Source organism: Gobio gobio (genome assembly GCF_949357685.1).
Source record: "Gobio gobio genome assembly, chromosome: 4".
NCBI lineage: Eukaryota > Metazoa > Chordata > Actinopteri > Cypriniformes > Gobionidae > Gobio > Gobio gobio.
Window position 1 is genome coordinate 12,512,290 of NC_137100.1, and position 27,477 is coordinate 12,539,766.

The 27,477-nt window shown below is 38.3% G+C and overlaps 1 protein-coding gene across 2 annotated transcripts; it reads right to left on the bottom strand.

Annotated features, from left to right (window-relative positions):
* Positions 1 to 511: 511 nt before the first annotated feature.
* On the bottom strand, positions 512 to 27,012 carry dtx2 (deltex 2, E3 ubiquitin ligase). Of its 2 annotated transcripts, XM_079815210.1 has the most exons (9): positions 25,973 to 27,012; positions 23,842 to 24,430; positions 16,913 to 16,971; positions 9,599 to 9,736; positions 6,586 to 6,653; positions 6,109 to 6,270; positions 5,222 to 5,383; positions 4,864 to 4,953; positions 512 to 2,583 (listed from the first exon to the last, which is right to left on the bottom strand). In XM_079815210.1, the coding sequence occupies exons 1-9, from the start codon at positions 26,280 to 26,282 to the stop codon at positions 2,323 to 2,325; spliced, it is 1,839 nt and encodes a 612-aa protein (XP_079671336.1). In that variant the 5' UTR covers positions 26,283 to 27,012; the 3' UTR covers positions 512 to 2,322. The 2 variants fall into 2 exon arrangements, with proteins under 2 accessions (XP_079671336.1, XP_079671337.1); XM_079815211.1 differs by lacking the exon at positions 9,599 to 9,736 and having other exon boundaries at positions 25,973 to 26,994.
* Positions 27,013 to 27,477: the final 465 nt, after the last annotated feature.

Consider the following 27,477-nt stretch of genomic DNA (forward strand, 5'->3'; position numbering starts at 1 on the left):
CGATTGTGCTGTCATCTTGTATGTTTTCTGTGACGGAGGCGAAAGTGGTTCTCGGGCAGTTCATTCATACACAGGGCGGTTATCGACAGGTGAAAAAAAGGTGCCATTTGAGGCGTTATAGTGTTCCTGAAAATAAGCCCAAATGGACTCGATTTCAATTTCAAGCCGCAATCCCGTGTTCCGGTGCACATATGAATGTCAATGCAGAATGATGAGTGTTAAAGCCGTTTCACAAGGGAAAATGTTTATTAACTATTTATTCCATTTTTTTTTATTTAGGATAATAGCCTATATTTTTTACCCTTAATTTCCATGATCTAAAGAATTAAAAGGTTGTCATTTGAAAGTGTGTAGGTCTACTTGCATTATTATGCTGTTATATATTCTTCTTACAATGACCATAATATCATTTATCGCAATTATTTCAGGGACGATATATCGCAAAACAAAAAGTAGTTATCGTGACAGGCCTAGGTGGTGTTCTCATTAACAAGTAACAGAAACGAAAAATGTTGTTATATGGAGTAATGTTTATTGCTGATTAGAAGTTGAATATATATTTATATATACAGTTGCATACATTGTAAAACCAAATATCCCATACTGTGGAATAAGATGACGAATGAATGAACAAATTCACGTCTCCAGACTCGCAGTGGTAATGAACTGTAACATAATCAAACACTGCTGATTGTCTCTGTGGCACCATCTAATACTGCAACTCAATAATAATAATGCTGTGGAATTGCATTTCTACACCTATTTTCAGGACCTGGACTATAATTAAATAAGCATTGACATTTTTTAAACAGCGGTGTTGCTGAGCTTTTAAAAGTCTTGCATTTTTAAATAGCTAAAATGAATGTACGTATATTCAAAAGAATAAAAATGGTCCATTGCAATAGAAACCTATGGAATTTTGTTTCCACCACTGAATAAATAATACAAATAATTGTGACTGTTTTTCTCGTAATTGCGAGTTTACATCTCGCATTTGACCTTTTTCCCCTCAGAATCGAATGATATAATTTACAAGGAAAAAAAGTCAGAACTGTGAAAATTTCAGAAATTCTGAGTTTCTGACTTTATAACTTGCAATTGCGAGTTTATCTCGCAAACCTTGTATCTCCTTTAGTGGTCAATCAATTTTAAAAAAATAACAAACCGCACATTTTTTGTAATTAATTTGCGATTAATCCAACCTAACATTAAAGTTTATCTCGCAATTCTGACTTCATAACTTGCAATTGCGAGTTTATATCGCAAACCTTGTATCTCCTTTAGTGCTGTCAATCGATTAAAAAAAAAAAATACCAGTGCATTTTTCTGTAATTAATTTGCAATTAATCACGCCTTACATTAAAGATTTATTACAAGTTTTTCTCGCAATTCTGACTTCATAACTTGCAATTGCGAGTTTATTTCGCAAACCTTGTATCTCCTTTAGTGCTGTCAATCGATTAAAAAAAACAACTGCACATTTTTCTGTAATTCATTTGCGATTAATCACGCCTAACATTAAAGTTTCTCACAGTTCTGACTTCATAACTTGCAATTGCGAGAGAAGTCAGAATTGTGAAAATTGCAGAAATTCTGACTTTATATCTCGTAATGGTGAGTTTATATCTTTTTTTTTTCCGTGGCAGAAAAAAAGCTTCCATAGAAACCTTATTACGTGGAATCAAGACAAGTCCCTTATGATCGTAAAAAAAAAAATAGCAGCAAGTGAACGGCATCACCAAATCTGACAGATTAAAAACCTTTTAAAACAATATGAACTAAATTCATAGCTGCAAATTCTGAAAAAAGTGCCTTTAATTTCTGAAGCAGTACATTTTACAGTACTAGTAAAGACTTATGATTTGCATTGATGTGCAAATAAGGGTTTTTTCGTATGTTGATGCTTTTAAAGAAATATTGTATCGATTCCCAGCAATAGTATGAGGGTCATTGCCGCAGGTGCTCCACTGTAATGTAGTGCGTCAGGAAGGACATCAAAGCCCTATGATGAATCATATTTTGAGCTGAATGGCAAAATCGGCGTCAGAGGCGAGTCTCCTCTTGGCTCGAGATTCGGGCATCAGTCTAAGACAGAGCCATTCGTGCAGAACCATCTATAGCTGCCTTACACTACGGTGAAAGTAAAGATGACCACAAAGCCAGTGACCCCATGTGTGCGTTAATATTCTAGCCGGATGAAGGAAGTTGTTGCCGCCACCCCTTGCACATTCACATACATCCAAACCTCTCGCCAAACATCAGAACTCTAGTTTTCCCTTTCGTCAAGTTTTATTAGATCTACAGCAGATGCAATGGTCCGTTTCACATGGCTGAACCTTGAGCGCCTTGGCTCTGAGCGTCTCGTTTCAGGCAGTCCTCCGTCACACCCTGTGACGCCAGTTCTGAGAGCACATTGTCCAGGTAGTTGGGGTCGGGGTAGCCATGGCCAGAGACGTTGGACATCATCTCCGTCTTGTGGTGGATCTCGTTCCAAATGACGGTGTCAGGCTCCCCTGTGGTGCTGGAAGTGCCCACGGTGAAGATGAGGCGCCGTGTCCACGCCACCTTCAGCAGCTCCAGCACCTGAAAAAGGTTACCATGGAGATAATCAAGACCCTCAGATTTAAAGTAAACACAGTTTGTGGTTTGTTCACATTTACCAGAGCATTGCACAAAGATCAACATAAAACATAAATGCAGAGCAGGACCTGGGTTGTGATTCAATATATCGTCGCTGTCGGGCAGAATCCTTGCATCTCTATTAGTGTTGTCAATCGATTAAAAAATACTAATTAATTGCACATTTTTCTGTAACTAACTTGCGATTAATCACACCTAGCATTAAAGATTCATATATTTTTATATTGTAATACTTTCACATTGAATCTCCAAAATAATGTGTTATGATAAATAAAAAAAATTATGCACGCCTTCTCCTGAAGTGACTTCCGATGCGGATGACTTTGCTGATGACAATGCAGGATGCAGATTGCAGTGTAGTAAAACCATAGACTGTAAAAAAATATGGACGTAGTGTCCGTGACGTCACCCATAGGATTCTGATGAGCCGTTCTGAAGCGCAAAGTATGGACGAGATGGCCGTTGCCATCTTGGCAGCGCGTCACTCCCGGATAACAGAAAATGGGCAAAAAGGCGGGACGTGGGCGGAGCTTAAGTGACGCGATGACTAACAGACAGCAGATAAATGGCTATCCACCTGTCACTCGAAGTGGCCACGCCCTTAATTATGCAGAACTTTAAGGCTTTATATAATGTAAACGAATGAGTTATAAAAAAATTCACCCTCCTCACAGTTGTCATGAAGGGCAAAATGAGCCGTATAGACCAAAAGCACAATTTGTACCAGGCTGTAAACATGTTTTATTCTGCTCTAAAGTTGGGCATTTTAACATGGGGCTCAATGAGATTCTGCTCACTTCTGGAGCCTGTCCCTAGTGGCCAGTCGATGAATTGCAGTTTGAGGCACTTCCGTATTGGCTTCAAGAGAAACTGCGGGAGGTTGCCACTTGAGTAAAACCTTATTTTCCAGCCGCATCCGCACTTCATTATTGAAATGTATAGTTTGCCTAAAGTGGTGTATACAAACTAGTATATGATGACCAGGGACCGACATTTAACGCCTTGTGACTAAACAAAGGGCACCAATGTGAGTGTGCACACCGACGTGCAAAACGGCAGGCGTAAAAGCGTCATTTTTAAAAACCGCCTTGGGTTGTTTTTTTTGTTTTGACCAATGAGATCACGCTTTTGTTCACGTGCCTGGAGCTGCTGAAGTTACAGTAAAACACAACTTGGTAGCGCTCAAGCACAAAACGGTATTGCCGAGCACACATTTATACGACGGAGAGGAAGTAAGTAGACAAAGAAGAAGATGAGCTGCTAATGCTGCTTGCCAGTTAAATAATGTATCTTCTTCTTCTGTGTGACAAGTGAGTGTCAGAAGCGTAAAGTGGCGCAGCACCACCTTGTGTACCGGGAGTGCCATCTACTGAGAATTTGCACGGTCACTCGATGCATCGACAGAGAAAAATCGCTTCAGTGTGAACACAAAGACGCGCCGAAAAACGCTGCCGATAAGCGCGGATGATAATCGTCCTGGTGTGCACAGGCCTTTAGTCTAGCATCTGTCGTCAAATCATAGCCAATACTGTCTTAAATTGCCTGTGCTCAGCTTTTATAACATGAGGTTTTGGCCAAATGACAGAAAAAAAACTGAGCGCCCACATTTCATCAACCACGTGTAAGTTGATGAAAACGTAATGTGATGCACTTACTGCCTAAGATCTGCATCTGTTCTAATGATGGTCAAAAACTCTATTTGAGCTTGATTTTTGGTAAAAGGTTAATATAATGACAAATGCAAGTGTCGAATAATATATATAAATAATTTTATGTAAGAGCAAAACATTTCCCCGTGCAGATTTCACAATTTTTTTCCTTCAGTTTTTGACACAAATTTACACGGAAAGATGATTGGTTTGAGAGTGACTTCCTGCATCGCTAGATTATTGACCGTGACCGCAACTTTAGTAACAAAAATGCAGCAAACAAACAACATTATGTGTACCGAGCATTCAGCTCTAAAAAAATTTCAAACTATTAGCGTGCTATTTTTTGTTGTTGTTGACACAATGAAGTTTTAATGGCATTTGTGATGCCATTGTGTGAATGGTAGCACGGAAAGCCATTGCTTGTGTAACACATGGTAACACACAACAGTTGATTCAGCAACTGAATGGCAATTTAACAGGTTTAATGTGTGAAAGTGGCTAGTGATTCAATAGTGTGACAAATGAGAATGGCATGAATCTTTATTTGAACTGGGTCAATTCCCTCCATTACCTTTCTGCCTTTGTCATTGTCAGGAAGGAAACAGAAGCGAGGGAATCCTCTGCACGAATACGGTTGTCCTGGGTTTGGGTGCTCAGGACCCTGCAGACAAAGAGTGCATTAGGATGATGAGTGCTTAGTGCAGGCCAAGGCAAGGACAAAACCATTATCACACAAAGGAATGAGCCAGTTATGCCCCCAATAAACGCATTTGGACGCTGACGTCAGTCTGCTGGATGAAAACATTTGGCTGGTTCCTACGGACCTCTAGCATTTCTTTCAGTTCAGTTCATCTTCTAAAACGGTTATTGAATCATGGTGCAAATAAATATAAAACAGTACAGCACTGTATTGGCTTGCCAAAACAGACCTGTATTCCGGGCGGGATGTTATAAATTATTTGTATAGTGCCACAGTCTGGGTGTCCAGGCAAAGACTGGGGAATACTGTAGATATCCATGTTGCCCTTTGGTTGGGTGCCGGTCTTCTCTCCGTAGATTGTCTTACATGAGGGGCACTGCAGGCTCCCGTCCTATGGTGTGACAACATGTGATAAGTGGGAGAAAACAGGTGCAACTAATCTCCTTAAAAGAACTAGTAATTCCAGGAATGCACTGAACATTTTGGGGTCCGTATTTATTTTTTGAAGAAATTAACACTTTTATTCAGGATGCATTGATCATAAGTGACAGTAAAGACATTTTTTAAATGGTACTTCTTTCAAATTAATGCTGTTCTTTTGAGCTTTCTATTTAATCAAAGAATCATGAAAAAAAAAAAAAAAGTATCACGGTTTCCATAAAAATATTAAGCAGCAAAACGTTTTTAACATTGATAATAATAAGGAATGTTTCTTGAGCAGTAAATCAGCATATTAGACTGATTTCTGAAGGATCACGTGACACTGAAGACTGGAGAAATGATACTGAAAATTCAGCTTTGCCATCATGGGAATAAAATCAAATGTAAAAATACTCAAAATAGAAAACAGTTATTTTAAATTGTAATAACATTTCACAATATTGCTGTTTTACTGTATTTATGATCAAATAAATGCAGCCTTGGTGAGCAAAAGAGACATCTGTACAAAATACACTTGGCAACACCACACTTTTGAACAAGTGTAGATCGGAATACTGTTAAATTAATACTTCATCCAAAAATGAAAAATCTGAAAATCATTTACTCCTAAATAGAGATATTAAAAAAGTTGTTTTGAAATATGACAGTTAAAAGTGTTGGTAAGGTATTGCACACCTTGGTTCCATTGTTGTACATGGCCAGCATGCAGGGCATGTGGAAGTTGTGACCACATTTTGTGAGTTTGCCCACAGTGTTGGGCTGAAGAGACTGAGAGCACTCAACTGGGACCTCATAACCAGACGGGCAGGCCAGGCGCTCCATACAGATAATACAGTCCTGAAAGCACACAGCCAGATGTCACACATCTCACAGAGCAGGGCGCTGATAATATTTACAGAAGAAAGCTTTAAACATATGGGTGAATTTCATCAAAATGAGTCCAGGTCATGTTATATTTGGCATACAGAAATTGAAGTCTACTTTAGGGCCATTGCAATTACCATTACAAAGGTGCTTAATTGTCAGGAAATTAAATGTAAAAATGGTCCTAAAATAGCCTTCATTTTCTTTAACTAAAATATAATATTCTTTCCTGGGGTGAAATATGACCAGAGAAAAATCACAGATTTATGCTAGTACATAAAAATATACCTCATCTGGAACCACGGGCACTTCCTCCATGTATTTCTTAATGACTTCCTCTGGTTTCTGAGCAGGAGCTAAGGACATACAACACAAGACACATCTTAACCAACATTACCAATAACTGGCGCTCAAAATCATGTGACGACATGAAGATAACATTTTCTTAAAGACTCCACGAAAGCTTAATCAGAGTTTTGTGGCTTGTCATTTTTCATGTCCTTAATATATATATTTATTTATTTTTCCCCAATACATTTTCACTATTTGTGAATTACATAGACACTATTATATGATTAATCCAGATAACCTGGCAGAATTAGAAGGCTACATTTGTTATGGTTTTTTAATAACCAAATACATTATGGAAACGGGTTATCCTAAGAAGCAGTTAGAGATGCTGTGTCATCAGTTTCCATGCATTTCCAAGGAACAACAACCAAATACCTGATGCAATAACGCTTGCTTCCTGAATCACAGTTTGTTTTAATGAGTGCATTTTTCTGCATTATCACACCGATTATATGCAGACGCATACAAGCTCATACATTTAACCATTTATGAGCTTTCCCCTAGAATAGAAACACATTCCTGGTGACAGGGTAGGCCGGTTTTGCTTTGCACATGAACATCACGACCATCTTAATGTGCGCATCAATACGTTTTGACGTCACATCAAGGCAATTTGCGCAATTTGCTTTGTACATTTATGATATGCAAGTAAACAATAGCAGTGTGCAGCATAAGAGTAAAAATACACGGTCTCCCACACGGTGATTGACAAAATATGAGTTGGGAGGAAAAATTATATTTCAATGCTTTTGCATTTGCTCACAAAACTGTGTTCCCCGAGAAACGTTGTATTCTCTCTTAAAGGCATTGAAATTCCTCCCACCTCATATGCCCATCACCAATTTTGCCAGTTACGCTAAATTTTTGCGAGCGGATGCAAAACCTTTGAGACAACGCAAAGGCAAATATAATTTTCCTCCAAACCAATGTCCGTTTAGGGGCTCCGTAACTAAAACGTTAACATCATGCAGCATCAGGTTTACAATTTATGAAATTTCATTTACGGGTCTTAGGAAATTTAATTTCTAATATTCTTATATTTTAAGTGTAATCCACAGCCTCAAACAGCTTCTTGCTCTTATGAAAATTCTTTTGCTACATTTGTAATAATGATAAACAATTTGTGTCAAGTAACAGTAATTTAGTGCATTAATGTAGAATTCAAATAATGAGAACATCAGCCATCTTACAAAGGCTTTGAAAGTCACTCATCCAATCAGAATTTAGAGCTGAACTATCCGTTATGGTTTCTTTTAATAAATCGATGTTTGATACTTACTCAGCATTTTACATACCATATAAAAAGCACACACTGTACAGATTACAGTACTTGGTGTTAGTTTTTAGACTTTCCAAACAGTCAGTTCAATACGGAAAATGTGTTTAGGATGTTTTAGTAAGCTGATATTAAAGGTGCACTGTGTAAATTTTAGAGGCATCTAGCAGTGAGGCTGCAAATTGTAACCGCCGCCCGCTCACCCCTCCCTTTCGAAACACATACAGAAGCTACGGTGGCCGGCACAGGACAAAGATGTCATCGCCTGAGACAGCAGAGAGTAGCTAGCACTCTGTAGAGCAGTTTGCCCGTTAAGTGCTACTGTAGAAACATGGAGGCGCAAAATGGTGACTTCACTGGGAACCCGCGGTGTATGTATATGGAAATGGCTCATTCTAAAGGCCTGTACACACCGGGACGAATATCGCCTGCGCTTATCACCAGCGTTTTTCGTGACGTTTTTCGGCGCGTCTTGAGTGTTCACACCCAAGCGATTTTCACTGGCGATGCGCCGCGTGAACGTGCACATTCAGTAGATGCGCTCCCGGTACACAAGGCGGTGCTGCAGCACTTTACGCTTTTGACACTCGCTTGTCACACAGAAGAAGAGGAGAGACAGTATTTACGTGCTTGCCAAAACCACAGATATATTATGTCTATGGCCAAAACCAATCACACACTTTTTGCTAACTGACAGGCAGCATTAGCAGCTCATTTTCTTCTTTGTCTACTTACTACTTCTTCGTCGTATCAATGCATGCTCGGCAAGACCGTTTTGTGCTTGAGCGCCACCAAGTCATGTTTTACTGTCACTTCAGCAGCTCCAGGCACGTGAACAAAAGCGCTGATCCCATTGGTCGGCCATTTTTTAACGCGCCGCGTCAAAATTAAAAAACGAACCCGATGCGTTTTTTAAAAAAATGACGCTTTTACGCCTGCCGTTTTACGCGTCGGTGTGCACACTCACATTGACGCCCTTTGTTTTAATCATGAGGCGTTAAACGTCGGTGATAAACGCGCACGAAAATCGTCCCGGTGTGAACAGGCCTTAAAAGGTAATATAAACGGTTCATTATGCAAGATACACCACTGAAAAAGTAGGTTTTGTATATGATATTGCATTTCTGTCAATAGATCCTCATAAATACTACACACTGCACCTTTAAAGCTGTAAACTAACATTGCTTGTGAGTGTCAGTCTGAACCTAATATCATCTTCTGTATTAAAGATGTTAAAACGAATAGCATTAACCACAACACAGGTTATTTAGGGTTATAGGAAGAAGAAAAAAAAACAGACCAGGGAAAAACTGTTATTCCATTAACCCCCCAGCAGAAATCTATCTGCAGTATCCCACAGGTGAGCAGGCAAGAGACAAGCCGAATACCATCAATAGTACATTCATTATGTGATCGAGAGGATGGAAGCAAGACAGCATAAACATGAAATGGGTGAAAACATGGCGGCAGAAGCAAACAATAAATAGCAAAACATAAACATCTCAATGGCCGGAAGGATCATGTCGGAATGAAGCTACAGTACTAACCCCCTGGGGAAAATATAATTTGAAAGGAGAATGGTAAGGAAAAGAGCAATTAAACAAAAAGGACAGCAGCAGTTTGCAGGCCAGTGGAGGGCAGGTTCGGCCGGGCTGGTTGGCGGTGCTTAACTACCTGTCCTGGACTGTCTCTTTGCCCTCTTAACGGAGCTGGGCTGGCCTTTGGTGGGCCTGCTGGAGCCACGCTGGGAGAAGGGGGCGGTCATGAAGCGAACTCCCATTCCTGCAGCTGACATCAAAATGGAAGCCATGCCTGGAACGGCCGGAGGCCATGTGGAGACATGCAGGAGGAAGGGAGGAGGAGGAGGAGTGAAGGAAAGGAAGAGTAATGAGCCAAGAGTGGAGAGGCCAACCACATGTGGGGCATGCTCTGATGAGGTCAAGAAAAGTTTAGGGTCCTACTCACTTCTGCATCTGATCCAGAGGAAACAATGTCTGTGACAAAACATCCATCTATAGATGCTGACTACAATCCTACCTGTTATTAATATTCGTCTAGGACTAAATGCAGTACACGGGATCCAATTCGCTTTGGAGACTAACTGTGATTCGATCACTCAAACCACCTTCAGAGGACCGCATTGGTCTCGCAGAGTCTGACTTTTATCTGACTATTTACATAACGTCTGGTCCACTTTGACAGGAAGAGAGAGACCATCTAATTGACATCTGAGTCACCAAATGCTTTTAAGTGATGTTTAAACGGAAGGGATATTTGAATTCCATTACAACATAATAAAACACAATGGGAAAAAAAAGCTGTAAGCAAGTAATGATTCCTGATGCATCAAAAAAAATAACATTAAAGCTTTAAAACACACCAACACATATGACCAAAATTGGGCATAAGCATTACGTTTTTAAGACAGCATGTCAAGTTAAAAATAGCTAACAATGGTTTCACAGACAGGGCTTAGATTAAGCCAGGATTAGGCCTTAAATTAATTAGGACTTTTAAGTAGCTTTTATAAACGTGCCTTTAAAAAAAACATCACTGGTGAGCATCTTGAGACAAAACAATGGCACTGACATATTTTAAGATATGTCACTGCAAGTTGCTTTCAGTTAAAACAGCTCAAACATGCATTTTAGTCTGGGACTAGACTTAAGCCTCGTCTGTGAAACCAATTTCTACAGTTAAACTTTAAAAGTCCCCTTGCAGTCAAGAATTTTATTCCCAAAACTCATCTTTGATAATCACAATGACATATTTAAAATAAAAAATACCCTGTGAAATTTTTTTTCATGTCTTAAAATAGCTTGAATGTAACTCTACGCCCTTACTTCACTTAGTATACACAGAACCATGAATATGCGAATTAGCCCCGCTTCACTCAATCACACCAGCTCGAACTACCTGATCCACTCAGTCAACTGTAGTAAATGCCACACAAGTGGAAATATTCGTTTAATTCAGCCATATATGTTTGAACCAAAAACTGATTCAGAAGAAGAGGAAGAGCAAGTTGTACAGGCAGGCCCAGGCTAAGCAAACTCAAACGAAAGCAAGAGCACCCTCAGTTGATACTGTAATAATATCATATTGACAAAACAGATTTGATAAACGCTCCAGTGTGTTTTTGTGTCTGCATTCTGGCTTCTATTTACAAATGTTTTTGCAGCGGTGAACAAGTGGTCATTCAGAGGGGTTTAATTCAGTAATCCACTCACCGGTCAAAATGCCAGTTCTTGTTCAGCGCTGAGTTCTGCACGCTCGCAAATCCTCTTAATAACAAAGTGTAGACAATGTAAATAAGAGATTGATTGTGTAGTGTAGACAACTTTACTGATTATAATGGATCTTTGTGAGATCGCAAATTGAGGTGAGTGACAGCTTTTTAGTGATTGTAAGGAGCGGTCTTTGCAGGCTTTCTAGGCTATATATATATCATTCATTCAGAATTTGAATAAAAGACAGCATAACAGTTATTGATATAATTAGCCTTTTGTTACACAAACCATGTTCCAGTTCGCCATCTCAGAGTCAGACAGATGTAGGAATTAGGGGCAGTATCAAATCCTGTTTTTGGTAGACTGTAGTTTTAAGGAGAAAATACTCAGCAATGTCGATTTATGAATATGCACATGGACTGTCTAAAAGCATATTAAAAACAGCACAGACATATAAACAACATTAAAAGGAACACTCCACTTTTTTTGAAAATAGGCTCATTTTGATGAGGGGTGATGAATTGAGAAATCAACTTTCCTTTGAGCCTTTGATATATAAAAGTTAATCGTGCTGAAAACGTCCTTGTTAGTCAAAGTAAAGCTTTTATTGACACCAGGCCCAGAAAACGAGAGATCTCAGAATATGTCGACCACTGACATCAAGCCATCCAACCGACTCGTGGAGCTAAACGGGTCGCTACAGACAATAAACATGCCGGTTCCAGCTCACGTGCATAAGAAATTGTGCGTTTGTTCTCTTCATTTCACCGCAGAATCGATTGTAAACAAGATACAGGTCAAGACTGGATTTGCAGACATATTGAGATTAAAACACAATGCTGTGCCTTCTATATTGGATCCGACAGGAATGGTGCAACACAGTTACATGTATGTGAGTAAAACATGTTTTTTTATATGTGTTAGTATTGCATTGTTACAGATCGTTTGATATCTATTGATTACATAACTTAGCACGCGGTCACAGGCTGGAGAAGGTGTTATTGGTTCATTCGTGATCAGACTCGGACTTGTAACGCCAGTGCTAGCATAGCCCAACGTCCTGGGGCTATGTGTTTTTCAGACGGGCTACCAAAACAGCCCGTCGGCAGGCCGGTGATACATCTTAAATAGTGAAATGACATTCCTTTCTTGCGCACGTGTGTGTGTACGGTTCATGGTTATATTCACTGATCAGGCCGGCCAAATAATACAAAAATAACATTCCAATCAATCGCGGGTGGATGAGAGATGAATGATTGTGTTTGTTTGATAAAGATATTTTGAGCCCTGTGAGCGTTTCTCCAGACGTTTTCAAAACAATTTCCACATACTGAGGGGAGCTCAAGCTCATTAAATATGCAAATCGTATCCAATCCTAGCCATGGGCGTGCCCATCAAAACGGAGCGTTTTTTAGAGAGCCTTAAAACCAAGGCAGAAAATAGCCAATTACTTATTCATTATGATGTTTTTGAATGTAAAAACCACACAAACGTCGTAAGTTGACCTCAGACAACAGTATACATTTAAAAAGAAAAAAGCCAGTTCATGACCCCTTTAAACAGTTGAGTTTTACCATTTTCAAATCCATTCAGCCGATCTCCGGGTCTGGCGGTAGCACTTTTAACATAGCTTAGCATAGATCATTGAATCTGATTAGACCGTTAGCATCTCGCTCAAATGACCAAAGAGTTTCAATATTTTTCCTATTTAAAACTTGACTCTAATGTAGTTACATCGTGTACTAAGGCCGACGGAAAGAGAAAAGTTGCGATTTTCTAGGCCGATATGGCTAGGAACTATACATACTCTCATTCCTGCGTAATAATCGAGGAACTTTGCTGCCGTTCCATGGGTGCATCAGGCGCAATATTATGCGCTGCGTAATATCATTGTGCCTCCTGCACCCATGGTACGGCAGCAAAAGTTCCTATATTATTACGCAGGAATGACAGTATAGTTCCTAGACAGTTTCCTTTGTTCATTTTTGAGCAAGATGCTAACGGTCTAATCAGATTCAATGATCTATGCTAAGTTATGTGTTACCGCCAAACCTGGAGATCGGCTGAATGGATTCGAAAACGGTAAAACTCAACTGTTTAACTCTAGGGGAGTTAGAAAATGAGCCTATTTTTTTTTTTAAAGTGGAGTGTTCCTTTAAAAATTTGATTTTCATCCGAGGGGGTTGAAAGTTTAACTATTTTGCCTCAAAACCCTTCAAGAAATGCATCTGGTTGCGGTCATTTGTACACAAAGACGAAATTCCCAAATTTAGTTTTTCCATTTTAATGGTTAAATTAAATGTACCAATCAAAAAGCATGTCTAATTAATTGAATTCATGAAAGTTATACAATTTAACAATAATTTATTAAAAGTTTAACAAACATTTGTTTTTTAGGAAACCCAAATTCCATTTTATTTTTTCAACATGCATTGTTTTCTGATTTATTTCCTGGATTCTCTTTTAATGGTTTAATGAAATCTTAACCAAAAAAGTAACTTTTATTTTGACAGGTTGTCATGAAGACGTTTGAGTGCCTGAGTGTAAATGAAATGACTTGAAATGCTCGTGACTCTCAGAGCAGCTCTGGAGATGAAGTTCATGTGTTCATGTCCTCATAAAGTGAGACGGCAGATGCTGAAAACACCAAGAGCATCATCCCAAGAACTTGAGTATGTGTAGTGGATGAAACTACACCACTCATTTAAACAGAGACACTCAGATCATGCAATCTACAAATGTAAACGGCAGTCTTTTTGCAGTTTAATATTAACAGACACTAGTCTGTGTCACTAGTCTATGTCAAAAATTCTGTCATTAGTTGCTCACCATCGTTCCAAATCTATAAGACTAATCTAAATAAATGACAATCTTTATATTTGAGTGCACTACCTCTTTACCATTCAATATTCAAACAATTAACAATTCTAAAAGTTAGTAAACAAATATCTTTCTTCAAGACTGTTCATATCTTTGTAATGCAAGTTAGATTAAATGTAGAATGGTCTAAATTGATACCAAGAAGTAAGACTGATTAAATGTAAGACTAACTGCTAGTTGGTCAAAATAGTTCTTAAGACGTCGTCTTAACATAATGGCTATGTCTATGCAACTGGCCCAAGCATACCTGTCAACACAGGTAGTTTTCCCCAGGAGTCCCCCGTATTTCACACCCATCTCCCGCCCCCCTCCCGTTTTGTTATTTCTCCCGGGAAACTCCCGTAATTTGTATGGCCCAAACCTGGTTACCTACAACCCAGTTGCGCTGTTGATGTCACGGGAAGTTGAATCAAGCATCACTGGTAGAAATGGGAGGAGAAGACTCAGGTGGGACAGTGGCTGGGACAGATTTTAAGTATAACCTCAAGATGCAATCTAATCCTGTTTACATGAAATAAGCCTGCTCATGAGCAGGTTTAAGCTTACGGACCTGTTACTATGACAGCAAGTCCTGGATGAGCTTCGAAGAACCAAACAATCCGAGATAATGTCAAATCGTCAACAATCAAATCCAGCTAACTGAGTTAGCGACGTACGAAGAACGGGCCCCAGGAGAGAAAAAGTAACGCAAAAGTAACGTAACATTACTTTTCTTAAAAAGTAACTAACTCAATTAGTTACTTTTTAAGGGAGTAACACAATATTGTAATGCATTACTTTTCAAATTAACTTTCCCCAACACTGCTCAGCACATTAAATCACAACAACTCCAGCGGAGGCACAGAATGGCACACCGACCATCACTAAGGGATGGACAGAGGCAGAAACCATGTTTTGGTTGTTTCGGAACTGAAAATGGCAATGTTGATTGCAAAGAAAAATACTCCTTTTTCATTTTGTGAAATTATGAAATTTTTCATTACATGCACCACAGCGTCTGACTGCTGTGCAGTGTTACGGTTTATGTAATAATATTTTTATAATAAAATAAATAAATAAATAAAAAGAAACATGAATAGTTATGATAATAGCGTGACTTATTCAAGTTTTTATTTTTATTAAAAAGTATTATGTATTTATATATGTATATTTAGCCTGCCTCTGCCATCCAGCACCAGGGGTCCGTTCTTCGTACCTCGCTAACTCCGTTAGCTGGATTTGATTGTCGATGATTTGGCATGATCTTGGATTGTTTGGTTCATGTCATAGCAACAGGTCTTGGATTGTTTGGTTGGTAATATATATATATATATATATATATATATATATATATATATATATATATATATATATATATATATGCTGTTATTGTTAATCCAAAGCATCACTGAAATCTTTTTTTTTTTAATTGCTTCTTTAAATAAAAAGTTAAGTTCTGATCTATTATTCTCTCTTACAGTTATATTTTTCAATGATTCAATGGCATTACAGTAAAACTATTGCAGGTGTTTCATTGCATGTTTTTAAATGTAAAAAAATCTTTCTGTTTTTAGATTTTAAGTGCAAATATTTGGTAGTCAGATTTTTTTAAAGGGGGTTGTGACCAAAATAGTTTGGATTGTGCTGATGACAAAAATTACATCATATAAAATGTTCATGAGTTGGAGTGGAATGTGGACAGGTAAAGTATAGTTTGAGTTTAACTTTTAGCATGATTTATGTATTTAAATGGCATTTTAATTTTCCTCCATTTTGATTATACAGGTTTAACAAACAAACGAATAAACTTAATGTGATGCATATTTGTCAGTCATACATAAATTAAATGGGTGACAAGATAATTTCTGCACCAAAAAAAAAAATCATGGCATACTTTATTTTGAACTTTTGCATAAAATACTTGATTTTATTTAAATAATCACACTTTCGAAATGCATTTATTCAACTTATGTTTAGAGTCAGCATTAGTCTGTTCACTGTGAAAACAATTACATTTATTCAGATAAAGGTATAACCATTTTTAAAATATGGCTAGCTGAGGAACAAGCAATATCCATTTAGTTAAAATGCATGAGATTTACACAAATTGGATTTATTGATGATAAATACATAAACCTGGTTATTTTGTAATTGGATTCAGTTTTAGTACTATTACAGAAATCTTACGCATTTATTTTACGTCGACTAACAAATATGCATCATATTAAGTTTGTTAAAATGGTTTAATCCAAATTAATGGAAATCTTATACGCAACTCAAATACAAAAATCATAAATTTATGCCTAAATAAGTTTTTTTAGCATTGTTAGTTCACGTTTGCATTGATCACTTTATTCAAAACCCACCCAAAATCTTCCCTCTAGTGAAAATTACGATAGAAATGTCACTTCGCTCCAAATCTATCTGTCTGTCTGTTCCCCGAATGCCTCATTCATCTTGGTGCTGCAGCTGTCAGCTACAAGAACAACAGATATTCAACATCCCCAGACACGGGCCATTAGCCTGAAACTTGTTGAAAGGCGAGCGCTTTTAAGACACACCAACTCAAAACCCACAAGCTGGTGACTCAGTGAAGCAGCTAATGTCATAAACCGATTTGTGACAAGCAGCCGACGTAAGACAAAAACATCAAGGTGGAACCGCAAGTCTGTGGCAAGAATATACTTGTGACACATTCACTGAAGAATGCTAAAGCTAACTTCACTGACTATCACTGCTCTGGGAAACATCTGGGTGGTTCAAACTGACACTCCCAAGAAACAGCTCAGCTGTTGCTGCAACATTAAAAAAAAAACCTTTCTGCAATGAGGAGGAGACCCCAGTGCATCATTGGAAGGATTTTCTCTTGTGTGGCATGTGTGATGGGTGAGTGCTGTACCTGCCAGCGCCGAGTTCACACTACTGGATCCGTTTATGTGTAGCGGGACTGTAGGGATGCTGTGGAGACAGAAATATACACGCTTTAAATGCATGTAGACTTTAATGCATGAGAACAATAGCATTTGACAATGGCCTTCACTCCCATTACAGGAGTTATGTCATGTTCTTTTTATTATACAAAAGAAAGTGCATGGTTTAGATTGTTATAGATGACCTAGTAAAGATTAAATGAAAGCAAGATACTTTCCAAGGAATTCCCCTGGCTTTCTCAAGCTGTCATGGTGTAATTCATGCTATGCCATCTGATATGTCTATTTAAATACACTACCAAGTTTGGTGTCAGTAAGATTTTGAAATTAATACTTTTAGTCAGCAAAGAATCCTTTTAAAAGTGACAGTATAGACACTTTATATTTATCAAAGAATACTGAAAAAAGGAACACAGCTTTGCAAATGCAGCTTTGCTATCACAATATTACATTTCATGAATAGAGGCAGAGAGTAGGCAGTCTTTTGTGGCTGTTCGACCACATGAGCGTTTACACTAAGAAAGCCAACCGGTCGAATGCGTTTTCGATTACCTCTGGAAGTGGTCTAAAGCGGACAAGCTAAAAACATTTTAGACCACGTTTACACCTGTATTTCGCTTCGACCACTTGTGATCCGATCAACCAAAACACATCTTAAAGGGATAGTTCACCCAAAAATGAAAATTACCCCATGATTTACTCACCCTCGAGCCATCCTAGGTGTACATGACATTCTTCTTTCAGACGAATACAATCAGAGTTATATTTAAAAAATGTCCTGGCTCTTCCAAGCTTTATAATGGCAGTGAATGGCAGCCCAAAATTTGACGACCAAAAAAAGTGCATCCATCCATTATAAAAGTAACCCACATGGCTCCGGGGGGTTAATAGAGGCCTTCTGAAGTGAATCAATGGGTTTTTGTAAGAAAAATATCCATATTTAAAACTTTATTAAGTAAAATATCTAGCTTCCGGCGGACCGCCAACCGTATTCAACTTACGAAGGAAGTGAAACGCCTCTCGCAGTTCAAAACGCTTACGCTACGTCCGTTGTTGCGCCAGTGCTTTGCGTCGTGACCGCATTACCACCTCGGATGTGCATTATTTTTCTAATAATTCAACGGTCCGTCGTCAATTATTCCTCACAACTAGAATGAAACATTTAGGCTGCTCTTTTGATCTATTGGTGTAGCTGCAGAATTATGCCTCAAACTAAGATGTTGCCTTGCCTACCGTCAATGGCGCAAAAAGTGGGTATGCGCTATATGCGGCGCATAGGGGCGCCAAAGCGATTTGACAAAGCAACTTTTTTTGTTGTTGTTGGTATTTTCTATATGTAGCTGCTGTTGTGCGTTTCTAAATCATTTCTGTATTTCCTCAATATTATATAACATTTTAGAGGACTAACAGGTAGGCGCCCTCATATTCCATAATAGAATTTTGGATAATAATGGAATATCGCGAGTGGGCGCGCCTGGCGGCGGTGGGAAGCCAAATACGCTTGGGCGGGCGTCTGATTGCGCATTGACATGTCAAAAGCGTGCGATTTGACAGCAAAACATAAAGGTGCGCTTTGGGGTCAAGGAAAACGCGCCTTTCCGATGCAGGTTTTTTATATCAAAGCGCACGTCCTCGACGCGTGATTTGCTATTTAAAAAACGGACGCGCATTTTCCGTAACCCCAGAGCGCACGTTAAGAATGCGCGCTTATATGGTAAATCACGCGTCGAAGACGCACGCTTTGAGTCGGACAAAACGCACGTTATTAACGTGTAGGCTAAACAGGTAAACCAAACAGGCAGTGCAAACTTGTGTTTGAAGTATCCAAACAGACTAAAGAACGTGCTCTTTCCTTGGTGTTCTCAAAACTGCATGCTTACTTTTTAGGGCACACCTCTTATAAAGTAAAGTTACATATTGTTGACCATCTTTTTATGTCATTACACTATTTACCACGATACACTATGGCTGTTATAGAATTAAATGAAATCAGTATCAACAAAATCCATCTTACCATTTATCAAAATCCACTTAGACTGTAATTACAATTGCCTAAATAATGTAATGAGATTTTTAGATTTATGTTCCAAATATAATATTTTAATTATAGAAATATGAAATTATTCCAGGCCTATGAAACTATAAACTGCCAGTATATTTGGCGGCATGAGCGGATTCTAGAATCATTCAACTAATTCGTTCTAACCGACTGTTCAAAAACGGTGAATTATTCGAGAACGAAACCTATACTTTGTTTAAATCTATTTTTGTTGGAAAAATAGAGCAAAACTGTAAAAAATGACAACTTGTTGTTTATTGAACTGTTGTATACAATTAATATCGCATTTTGTAATCGTGCTGATATAGGCTACTCTGGAAAATAGCACTCTTGCTCGTATGATAGTGCTTAACTCATAATTTCCTCTTTAATTACTTTCAAATTAATGTTTATTTTTATGTTTGTTATTAGCCTATTAATAACACATTGTTATTCTGGCACTGTGTAGTTGCGCCCCTGGCTACCGTACAAAAGGGTCCGCATGAAAATTCCACTTACCCCGCAAAAAAACGTTTGTTAATTTTTCACCTGTATTTAACATTAAAAATAGTCATTAGAAATGTTCCAGTTTGAATCACACCGTGTCCTAACTACAATAAGATTCCAGCGACAAGCAACATGTCTGTCCACACCAGACGCGACGCCACTGCGAGATGCAACAAATCAATCAAAAACCACAGCCAATAAGAACAGCGTGTGGGCGGGCTCTCGCAGCAAATGTACGGCACCAGAGATTAATCTGAACGGCACTCGCAAGGAAACGGATAAGTACATAATCAAATTCACAAATATTACACCATTTAAACATTACTAAAAATACATACTCAATTGCTAAAACAATCTTTGTCATAGAATATACTTGTTTGTTCACAGTTTGAACGTTCTTGTTTCAATTAGTTTAATTTCAATATCTGAGGTGAATTATCCTTTGTTGCTTTTAGTACGACTAACAAAGCTGGGAGTACTAAATGATATTCAAAGTCACATTACACGCTTTTAACCTTAAATAAAGGACATAAACATTACCTGATATTATCATTGCCAAGTTTTGTGTTGTTGTTCCAGCCGATTAATCGCGTGGCGCCGTCGCGGCTGGTTAGGACAAAAACTCTAATTAACATGGAAAAGATTATCGCGTCGCGTGTAGTTAGGACAGGGTGTTAGGCTCCAACTCGCACATAATCTACACTAACCCAAAAGAAGATGCACATAATATTTGCACATAATTATGAGTGCACAAGAATGAATTCATTGGACTTCTAGCAATAAAAAAAGCTAAACATTCTTTAAACGAAAATGCCCAAAATTTGGAGGAAACAAAAAAGTTTCACTGGTTGATATGATAGTAGTTTGCATAGATTCAGCATCATACGGTGTTTTTAGCAACAGTTTTTGGTTTACCAAAAACCAATTTAACACAATGGCAAGTGTTCTTCTGGGTCAAGTATACAGTATAGCAAATCCCTTCTATTTTATGCATGAGCATCTAAACTTCATTTTAAATGTTTCTGCTACTTACAGAACTGTATTTACAGCTTTATCTCAGTAGTGACAATTCGAGGCAATTACAGCTCACAGTACACTCCCACAGTCATCTGAGAACCTCATGACTTTGCTGGGTGTGATGAGGCCATTTGCCAGAGAATATTCGGCATTTCACACGGTGTAAAACTATCCAGCATAAACTGTGCAGGATGGATTAAGCACCAACTTTTAAACATAAGTTTAAGAATTTATTCAAATCCCCAACACTAATACGTTTTATAAGCTCTGTCTATAATCTCTGTTGATTTTTTATTACTTGGGTTACACTTTTCAGCTTGGTTTCGGTTTCGATTTCAGACTGTGTGTGATTTCAGACTCAGTTTTACTTTGCCCACACATGATAATCAAACTGAGGTCTGTTATGGGTGCGAGTGTAAGTTGACTGTGTGAATAAGAAGTTATAAAGACATGTCCAAAATTTCCTGGTTCCCCTTTCAACCTAGTTTACCAGAAGAGAACAATAACTCAAATCTGGGTCTTCCCCTTTCAGTCAGCAAAGACTTGCTCTCCTCCTTGTGTCCTAAAGCAGACCTCTACTCCTGTAGATCAAGACAGATGGGAGGATATGACACCGTTACACAAAGGAACAGCCAATTATAGTATGGGGACAAAAGGGAGGATGATCCTTACTGCTCTTGAAAAAAAATCAGTCCAGACTGAGGGAGGACATTATCATATCATAGTGGTGTTCCTGTTCAACCCACATTTTAAGTAGAAAAACATGCTCGAAATGTGAAGCTCATATTTTTGTTAATGCATTTACATTGCATGAGTACAATTCTTAAAATATTAGGCTATTCATTTATTATTGTATTTATTATTTCATAAAAATAATTTGTAGTTTTACTGTGAGTCCACTAGTTTTGTAGCTGTACTTTTAATGTGCATTACTTTCATTGTAATTTTATTTATACAGTATGTGCATGAACTGTACTTACCTAAGAGAGAACCCGAGTAATATAAAAAGGTACTACATGGACTGGGACAGTTCACCCAAAAATTAAAATTATGTCAATTTAAGGTGTGGTCACATTTACAGTTTCTCGGCGAAACATCGCAGGCGAAATCCAGTCATTCCAACTAGGGCTGCCCCCGACTTAAGATTTTTCTAGTCGACTAGTAGTCGTTCATGTAAGCAATTAGTCGACTAATCACACTTTATATTAATTTAATTACTTATATACATAGTAGGGGCGGAAAAAACCTATAGCCTATTTCAAGCGCACGCATAAAGCTTGCCGCAAAACACCGGCAAAAGTAGTGATTATGAATGTGTCGGGAAAAAGGAGACTTTTTTTTTAAAGAGTTAGTTCACCCATAAATGAAAATTCTGTCATTAATTACTCAACCTCATTTCGTTCCAAACCCATAAGTCCTTTGTTCACCTCCGGAACACAAATGAAAATATTTTTTATGAATTTGGAGAGCTCTCTGACCCCTCCATAGACAGCACTGCAACGTTCAAGGCTCAGAAAGGTAGTAAAGACATAATTAAAATAGTCCATGTGACTCCAGTGGTTCAACCTTAATTTTATGAAGTGACAAGAAGACTTTTTGTGCGACTTTTGGTTTGAAAGTGACTTCTGCATGAGCTGGGCTTCATCACTACACTATTGGAAATAGGCAATGGCCCTGTTTTCCAATGCAAACTTTTTTTCTCTCTCCAGAACACAAAAGATGACATTTTAAAGAATGTTGGTAACCAAAAAGTTTTGGTTTCAATTGACTTTCACTATATGCATACATATACACATATACATATATATACACACACATACATACATATACATATATATATATATATATATATATATATATATATAAACATTCAGAAATTTCTCAAAATATCTACTTTCATGAAAGTCACAGATATGGAACAACATGAGGTTCAGTAAATGATGACAATTTTCATTTTAGGGCAAATTATCCCTTTAACATGGGTAAAGGATAAAGGGATAGTTCACCCAAAAATGAAAATTAGCCCATGATTTACTCAAGTCATTCGAGGTGTATATGACATTCTTCTTCCAGACGAATAAAATCTGAGTTATATTAAAATTGTTCTGGCTAATCCAAGCATTATAATAGTTGCTGTTTTTGAAGTCCATAAAAAATGCATCTGTCCGTCAAATAACGTGCTCCACGTGGCTCCGGGGTGTTAATAAAGGCCTTCTGAAGCGAATCGATGTGTTTGTGTAAGAAAAATATCCATATTTAAAAATGTATTTCATTTTTTTCTATGGCTCTGCATCAGCCGTCCCCGTGCCATCACTTCCGGCGAATAAGGTCAAAATACATGCAAAATACCGGCGCGATCATAGATATATACATAGATTCCTCATTAGTGCCAGCGCGGATTGGTTGAATGAGGCATCTATGTATATATATATATATCTTTGATCGCGCCAGTATTTTGACCTTATTCGCCAGAAGTTATGGCTCTGGGAATACTAGATGGCGTTCGTCTGATAAGAGGTAAATAAATACTGTTCGGTTTCTCGTAGAAACCGATCGGTTCGTGTCTTAAGACATCAATGTGTCGCCACGAGCTGCATGGTTTAATATGGATTCGCATTTCTATGTGTTTCATTGCTCTCATACTCTAAAATATCCCCATTGACATGCATTATACGACTATCACACTGCAACGGTTGGAGAGAAAAATCTTCATTTGTGTTCTACTGAAGAAACAAAGACATCTTGGATGCCCTGGGGGTAAGCAGATAAACATAAAAATTTCGTTTTTTGGTTGAACTATCCCTTTAAGTTTGGTTCTGGGTTAGTATCTAATTATTACCCAATAATTAGTAAGGCATGAAGAACTGTAAAATACTTTTTTTTTCTGTAACTAATAAACAAGCTAAAATAATTTTCTGCAGTAAAATCAAAATTATGCCACAAATGGGGTCACACAGAATGACTGAGCTTATCACTACAAAGTAGACAAGAGAACGGACACAATGGCAGGAAGGAGAAGAGCACAGTAGCTGATGAAATACAACCTTTGGTCCTTTGGTGTCATTTGAAATATGCGGGTCAAACATCTTGTTTCCTTATCACGAGTAGAGTATTTTTAAACTGCTCTCTGTGGGGGGACTTCCATGCTTGTGTGCAAAGTCCTTGAAAAATATGGCTAAAATAAGTCCCTTTCCTTTAGGGGAAAAAAACGGTGGTGGTACCATCATAGATTGAAGGTATCAGGTGGTAATTGCAGAAGTATTTAAAAAAAAATATGATAACCTGCATTTTCATCTTCTAGCGATCTAACTTTTAAACTAGGCCTAGTGGTCTTACCTTAAGCCATTTGCATGATGACCAAAAGCCTGCGGCGGTCCTGTAGAATGAGCCATCGAGGTGGGGGTGCTCCATGGGTTGTTCCATAACAGGTTTCCCATTGAGAGAGGTCTTCTGGGATAGGGCGAGTAAGCTGAAGAGGAGCTGGTTCCAGGAAGTCTTCCCTGCTGCATCTGGAGACTGGGCCTGTTGGCCTGTCCCGCGGAGAACGAATGCCGTGACCGGCTCAGCATGGGTCCAGCGGTGCTGCTATTGCTCGCGCACTGGTGACAGGTACAGGCCGGGCCTGAGTGAATAACAGACCCCGAGGTGAGAGGATACGGCATGCTGCTTTGCCGCCTGACACGCCGTCTGTAGCTAGAGGCCTTGTTGACTTGCTCCAGAGCGGTGAGGTCCACGATGTAGTTGTAGCCCTGTTGGCTCAGGTCAGCTGTGGCCTGCCCTGCCTGGTAGCTGTGCTCCAGCAAAATGGAGGATCGGATCTCATACGCAGTCCACCCTCCTTCATCATTGGCCCACTCCCAAAGAACGCCACTGCCCAGGGCAGAAGACTGCGGGAACAGGGATCGCCGCACAGCGCGCATCTTTCCTACAGAGGGTTCAACAAAAAATTCACAGTAAATGGAACAAGATAATTATCATTCCAAAGAAGATTTTTGAAATATAAAACAGTGCTTCTCTTCCAAAACAAAGGAGAAAGAGCTGCTATTTCATCCACGACATATGCTGTGCATCCTGTCGGAATCTGTTCGCTTATTTCCTGAGATTTTTGTCACCTCTTTCCTGTTCTTTTCCATAGAGACCACAGGTGTTGAAAGTCATTCAAACATCCCTCAAAACAAGCCTAATCTGCAGCTAACAGACCAAACGCTAGCTTTACCCAGCAGGATTAATGACCTGTTATCAAGCATGAAGCATAAATATCATACATTTGGAGCAACTGAATTAGTTTCAGCCAGGATTGACAGTTCACATTAAGCTTCTTTCACTCTGTAGATTATAGAAGCACTTTCTTGACAGCTGGCAACACATTTACTTAATCCAAATGAGCAATAAGCGTACATTCTGAACACTCCCTTAAAGTACTGTACACTTAGCATAGTTTATGGGTAAATGATAAAGATGTCCAAGATAATTTTATATACATTATTTTTTTATATATATATATATATATATATATATATATATATATATATATATATATATATATATATATATATATATATTATAGTCTAAAATGCAAAGTGATCTGTTTACTAATGCTGGTTTTAAAAATTAGAAAAAATAAAAATGACCCTAAAAATGTCAAGTGGTGTAATCGAAATTAAAAGTGTACCATAAATAAATGTATACTATAAATACTAACTTGTAGACAAAAAAAAATGCATAAGTAAATATACTTATCACATACTATCATACACATTTTATCAAATATTTATACACACAATACTGTTCAAAGGTTAGTGGTTCATTTATTTTTTAATTAATACTTTTATTCAGCAAGAACGCATCAAATGGATCAATACTGACAGTAAATATATTTATAATGTTACAAAAGTTTTCTATTTCAAATAAATTGTATTCTTTTGAACTTCTATATTTAACAAATAATCCCTGAATAAAATGCATCACAGTTTCAACAAAAATATTAAGCAGCACAATGGTTTTCAACATTGATGATGATAATAAGAAGAAATGTGACTGGAGTAATAGCTGCTTAAAATACAGCTTTACCATCACATAAATAAATTACATTTTAAAATACATATTCAGGCACAGTTATTTTGTAATAATATTTCACAATTTTACTGATTTCTTTCTTTAAATCTTGAATAGTTTTTGAAGTAGTCAAGAAGTTTATTTGGGAGTTTCACATCATTTTATGTTTCACAACCTAAACCAAAGTTTTGATACAAGTTCCATGGTATTCTCATGTTATTTCATGAGATGTCATTCAATTAATGCAGTTAGTGTTCACAAAATGGTACTACCATATTTTTGGATATGTACCACACCACAGTTGACTGAAACCCTATGGTAACGATTCGTATACTATTCATGGTACCACCACCAGTGTACTTTTTGTAAGCCTTCATAAGTAGTTTAGTGAGGCGTCTGAGGTCCCACTCACCGGTGTCCTGTCTGAACTGTTTGAGGTTGGGGATGTCGATGATGTAGGCGGACAGGCTGGGGTCTGCCTGTGCCAGACAGATGCTGTTGTTGCTGGCGGTCGCTGCCCCTCTCTGATGCTGGAGACACTGCTCAATGTAGCTGCTCACCTGTCCAGTGTAGGGCCTCCAGAAGCCCAGATCATCCTGCCATTCCCAAACCACCGCCATAGGCTGAGCCTGCCCTGGCATTCCTGAGGAAGATGGTGACGCGAAAGATGGTCCGTTTCTAGACCCACTCCCCCCGGAATGAAAACTGGAGCCTGTTGCCATTTTGTCTGTTAGAAAATATCCCAACTCCCCGCCGGGCACAAAATAAGCTGGAGTAAAGCAATGTGACGATTTAGCCCAGCTAACAACAACAACAACACCCTTCCAGTTTCACCTGATTTACAGCCAGCTAGCCCGCTAACTAGTCGAATCCTGTAAGAGATTGATCCGTATCGCCACCAGTGTTTTATCCAGTAGTAAACAATAATTTATCCGCAAATTTGAGCGTAAAACCACTGACGTCGCATCATCTCGTTCGGCTGCTAGAGTCGCAGCTTCAGACTAGCTTCAGACGTCTCGCTCTTTTCTTCGCCATTCAGTGGGTTACTGTACCGCCACCAGCCTCATAAACCACTATCATATAATATAACAGTTACTATTTTATAGACAGCAGACTAGCGTTGTCAGGTGGCTAATAGAAACACACTGATGGACATGGTTTTTTAAAGTACGCAAGGGTTGTATCGCTATAGTTACTTCCTCGCCTGCGGTGTGTGTTTGTGTCGCTGGTGGTGGATTCCCATAGATACACACTGTGAAGCCAGACACGGAGAACCTACCTATGGAAATCTGTTTTACATTTCCCCTAACATCTTACAGGTCTAAAATAAAACAAAGTGGCGAGTTGTTTTAAATTGCTAGTATTTTCCGGTGCCTCTGGAAGTTTACATACCGCTGTCTTTATCAGATTTTGTCTCTAGTAGCTAATGTCTGCATTGCCGACTTTTATTTTGAAAGTAGTTATTTAAAGCAACCATGACAAATGGCAAAATAAAAGTCCCTCTACATTTTTTTCACTGGTAATTTTCCTGTCCAGTTGCTGTCAACAGATGCGTCAGGATGATTGGGATGAACTGTCTGGAGAACTAGACGAGTCTGGTTCGTGAATCAGTTTTTTTTCCAAAGACACAACTAACTATAACAAGACATCCACATAGAAGGGGAAAAAGGGTTTACAAGAAAAATACATACACATAAATATATAATTTAACAACAGTGAAGAGAACAAATACAACCAAAGGTCAAGCCTACTACATAAAGACAACATACACAGGTTAAATTTTCAATTAAAATAAACTCTTTTAGCAAATACAATTGTGTCTCTACATTTTCTATCAATAAATTGGAGAGAATCAATGTATGAATGAAAATCAACCATAAAAACCTTTACACGAGGTTTTGAATGATTTATTTTACT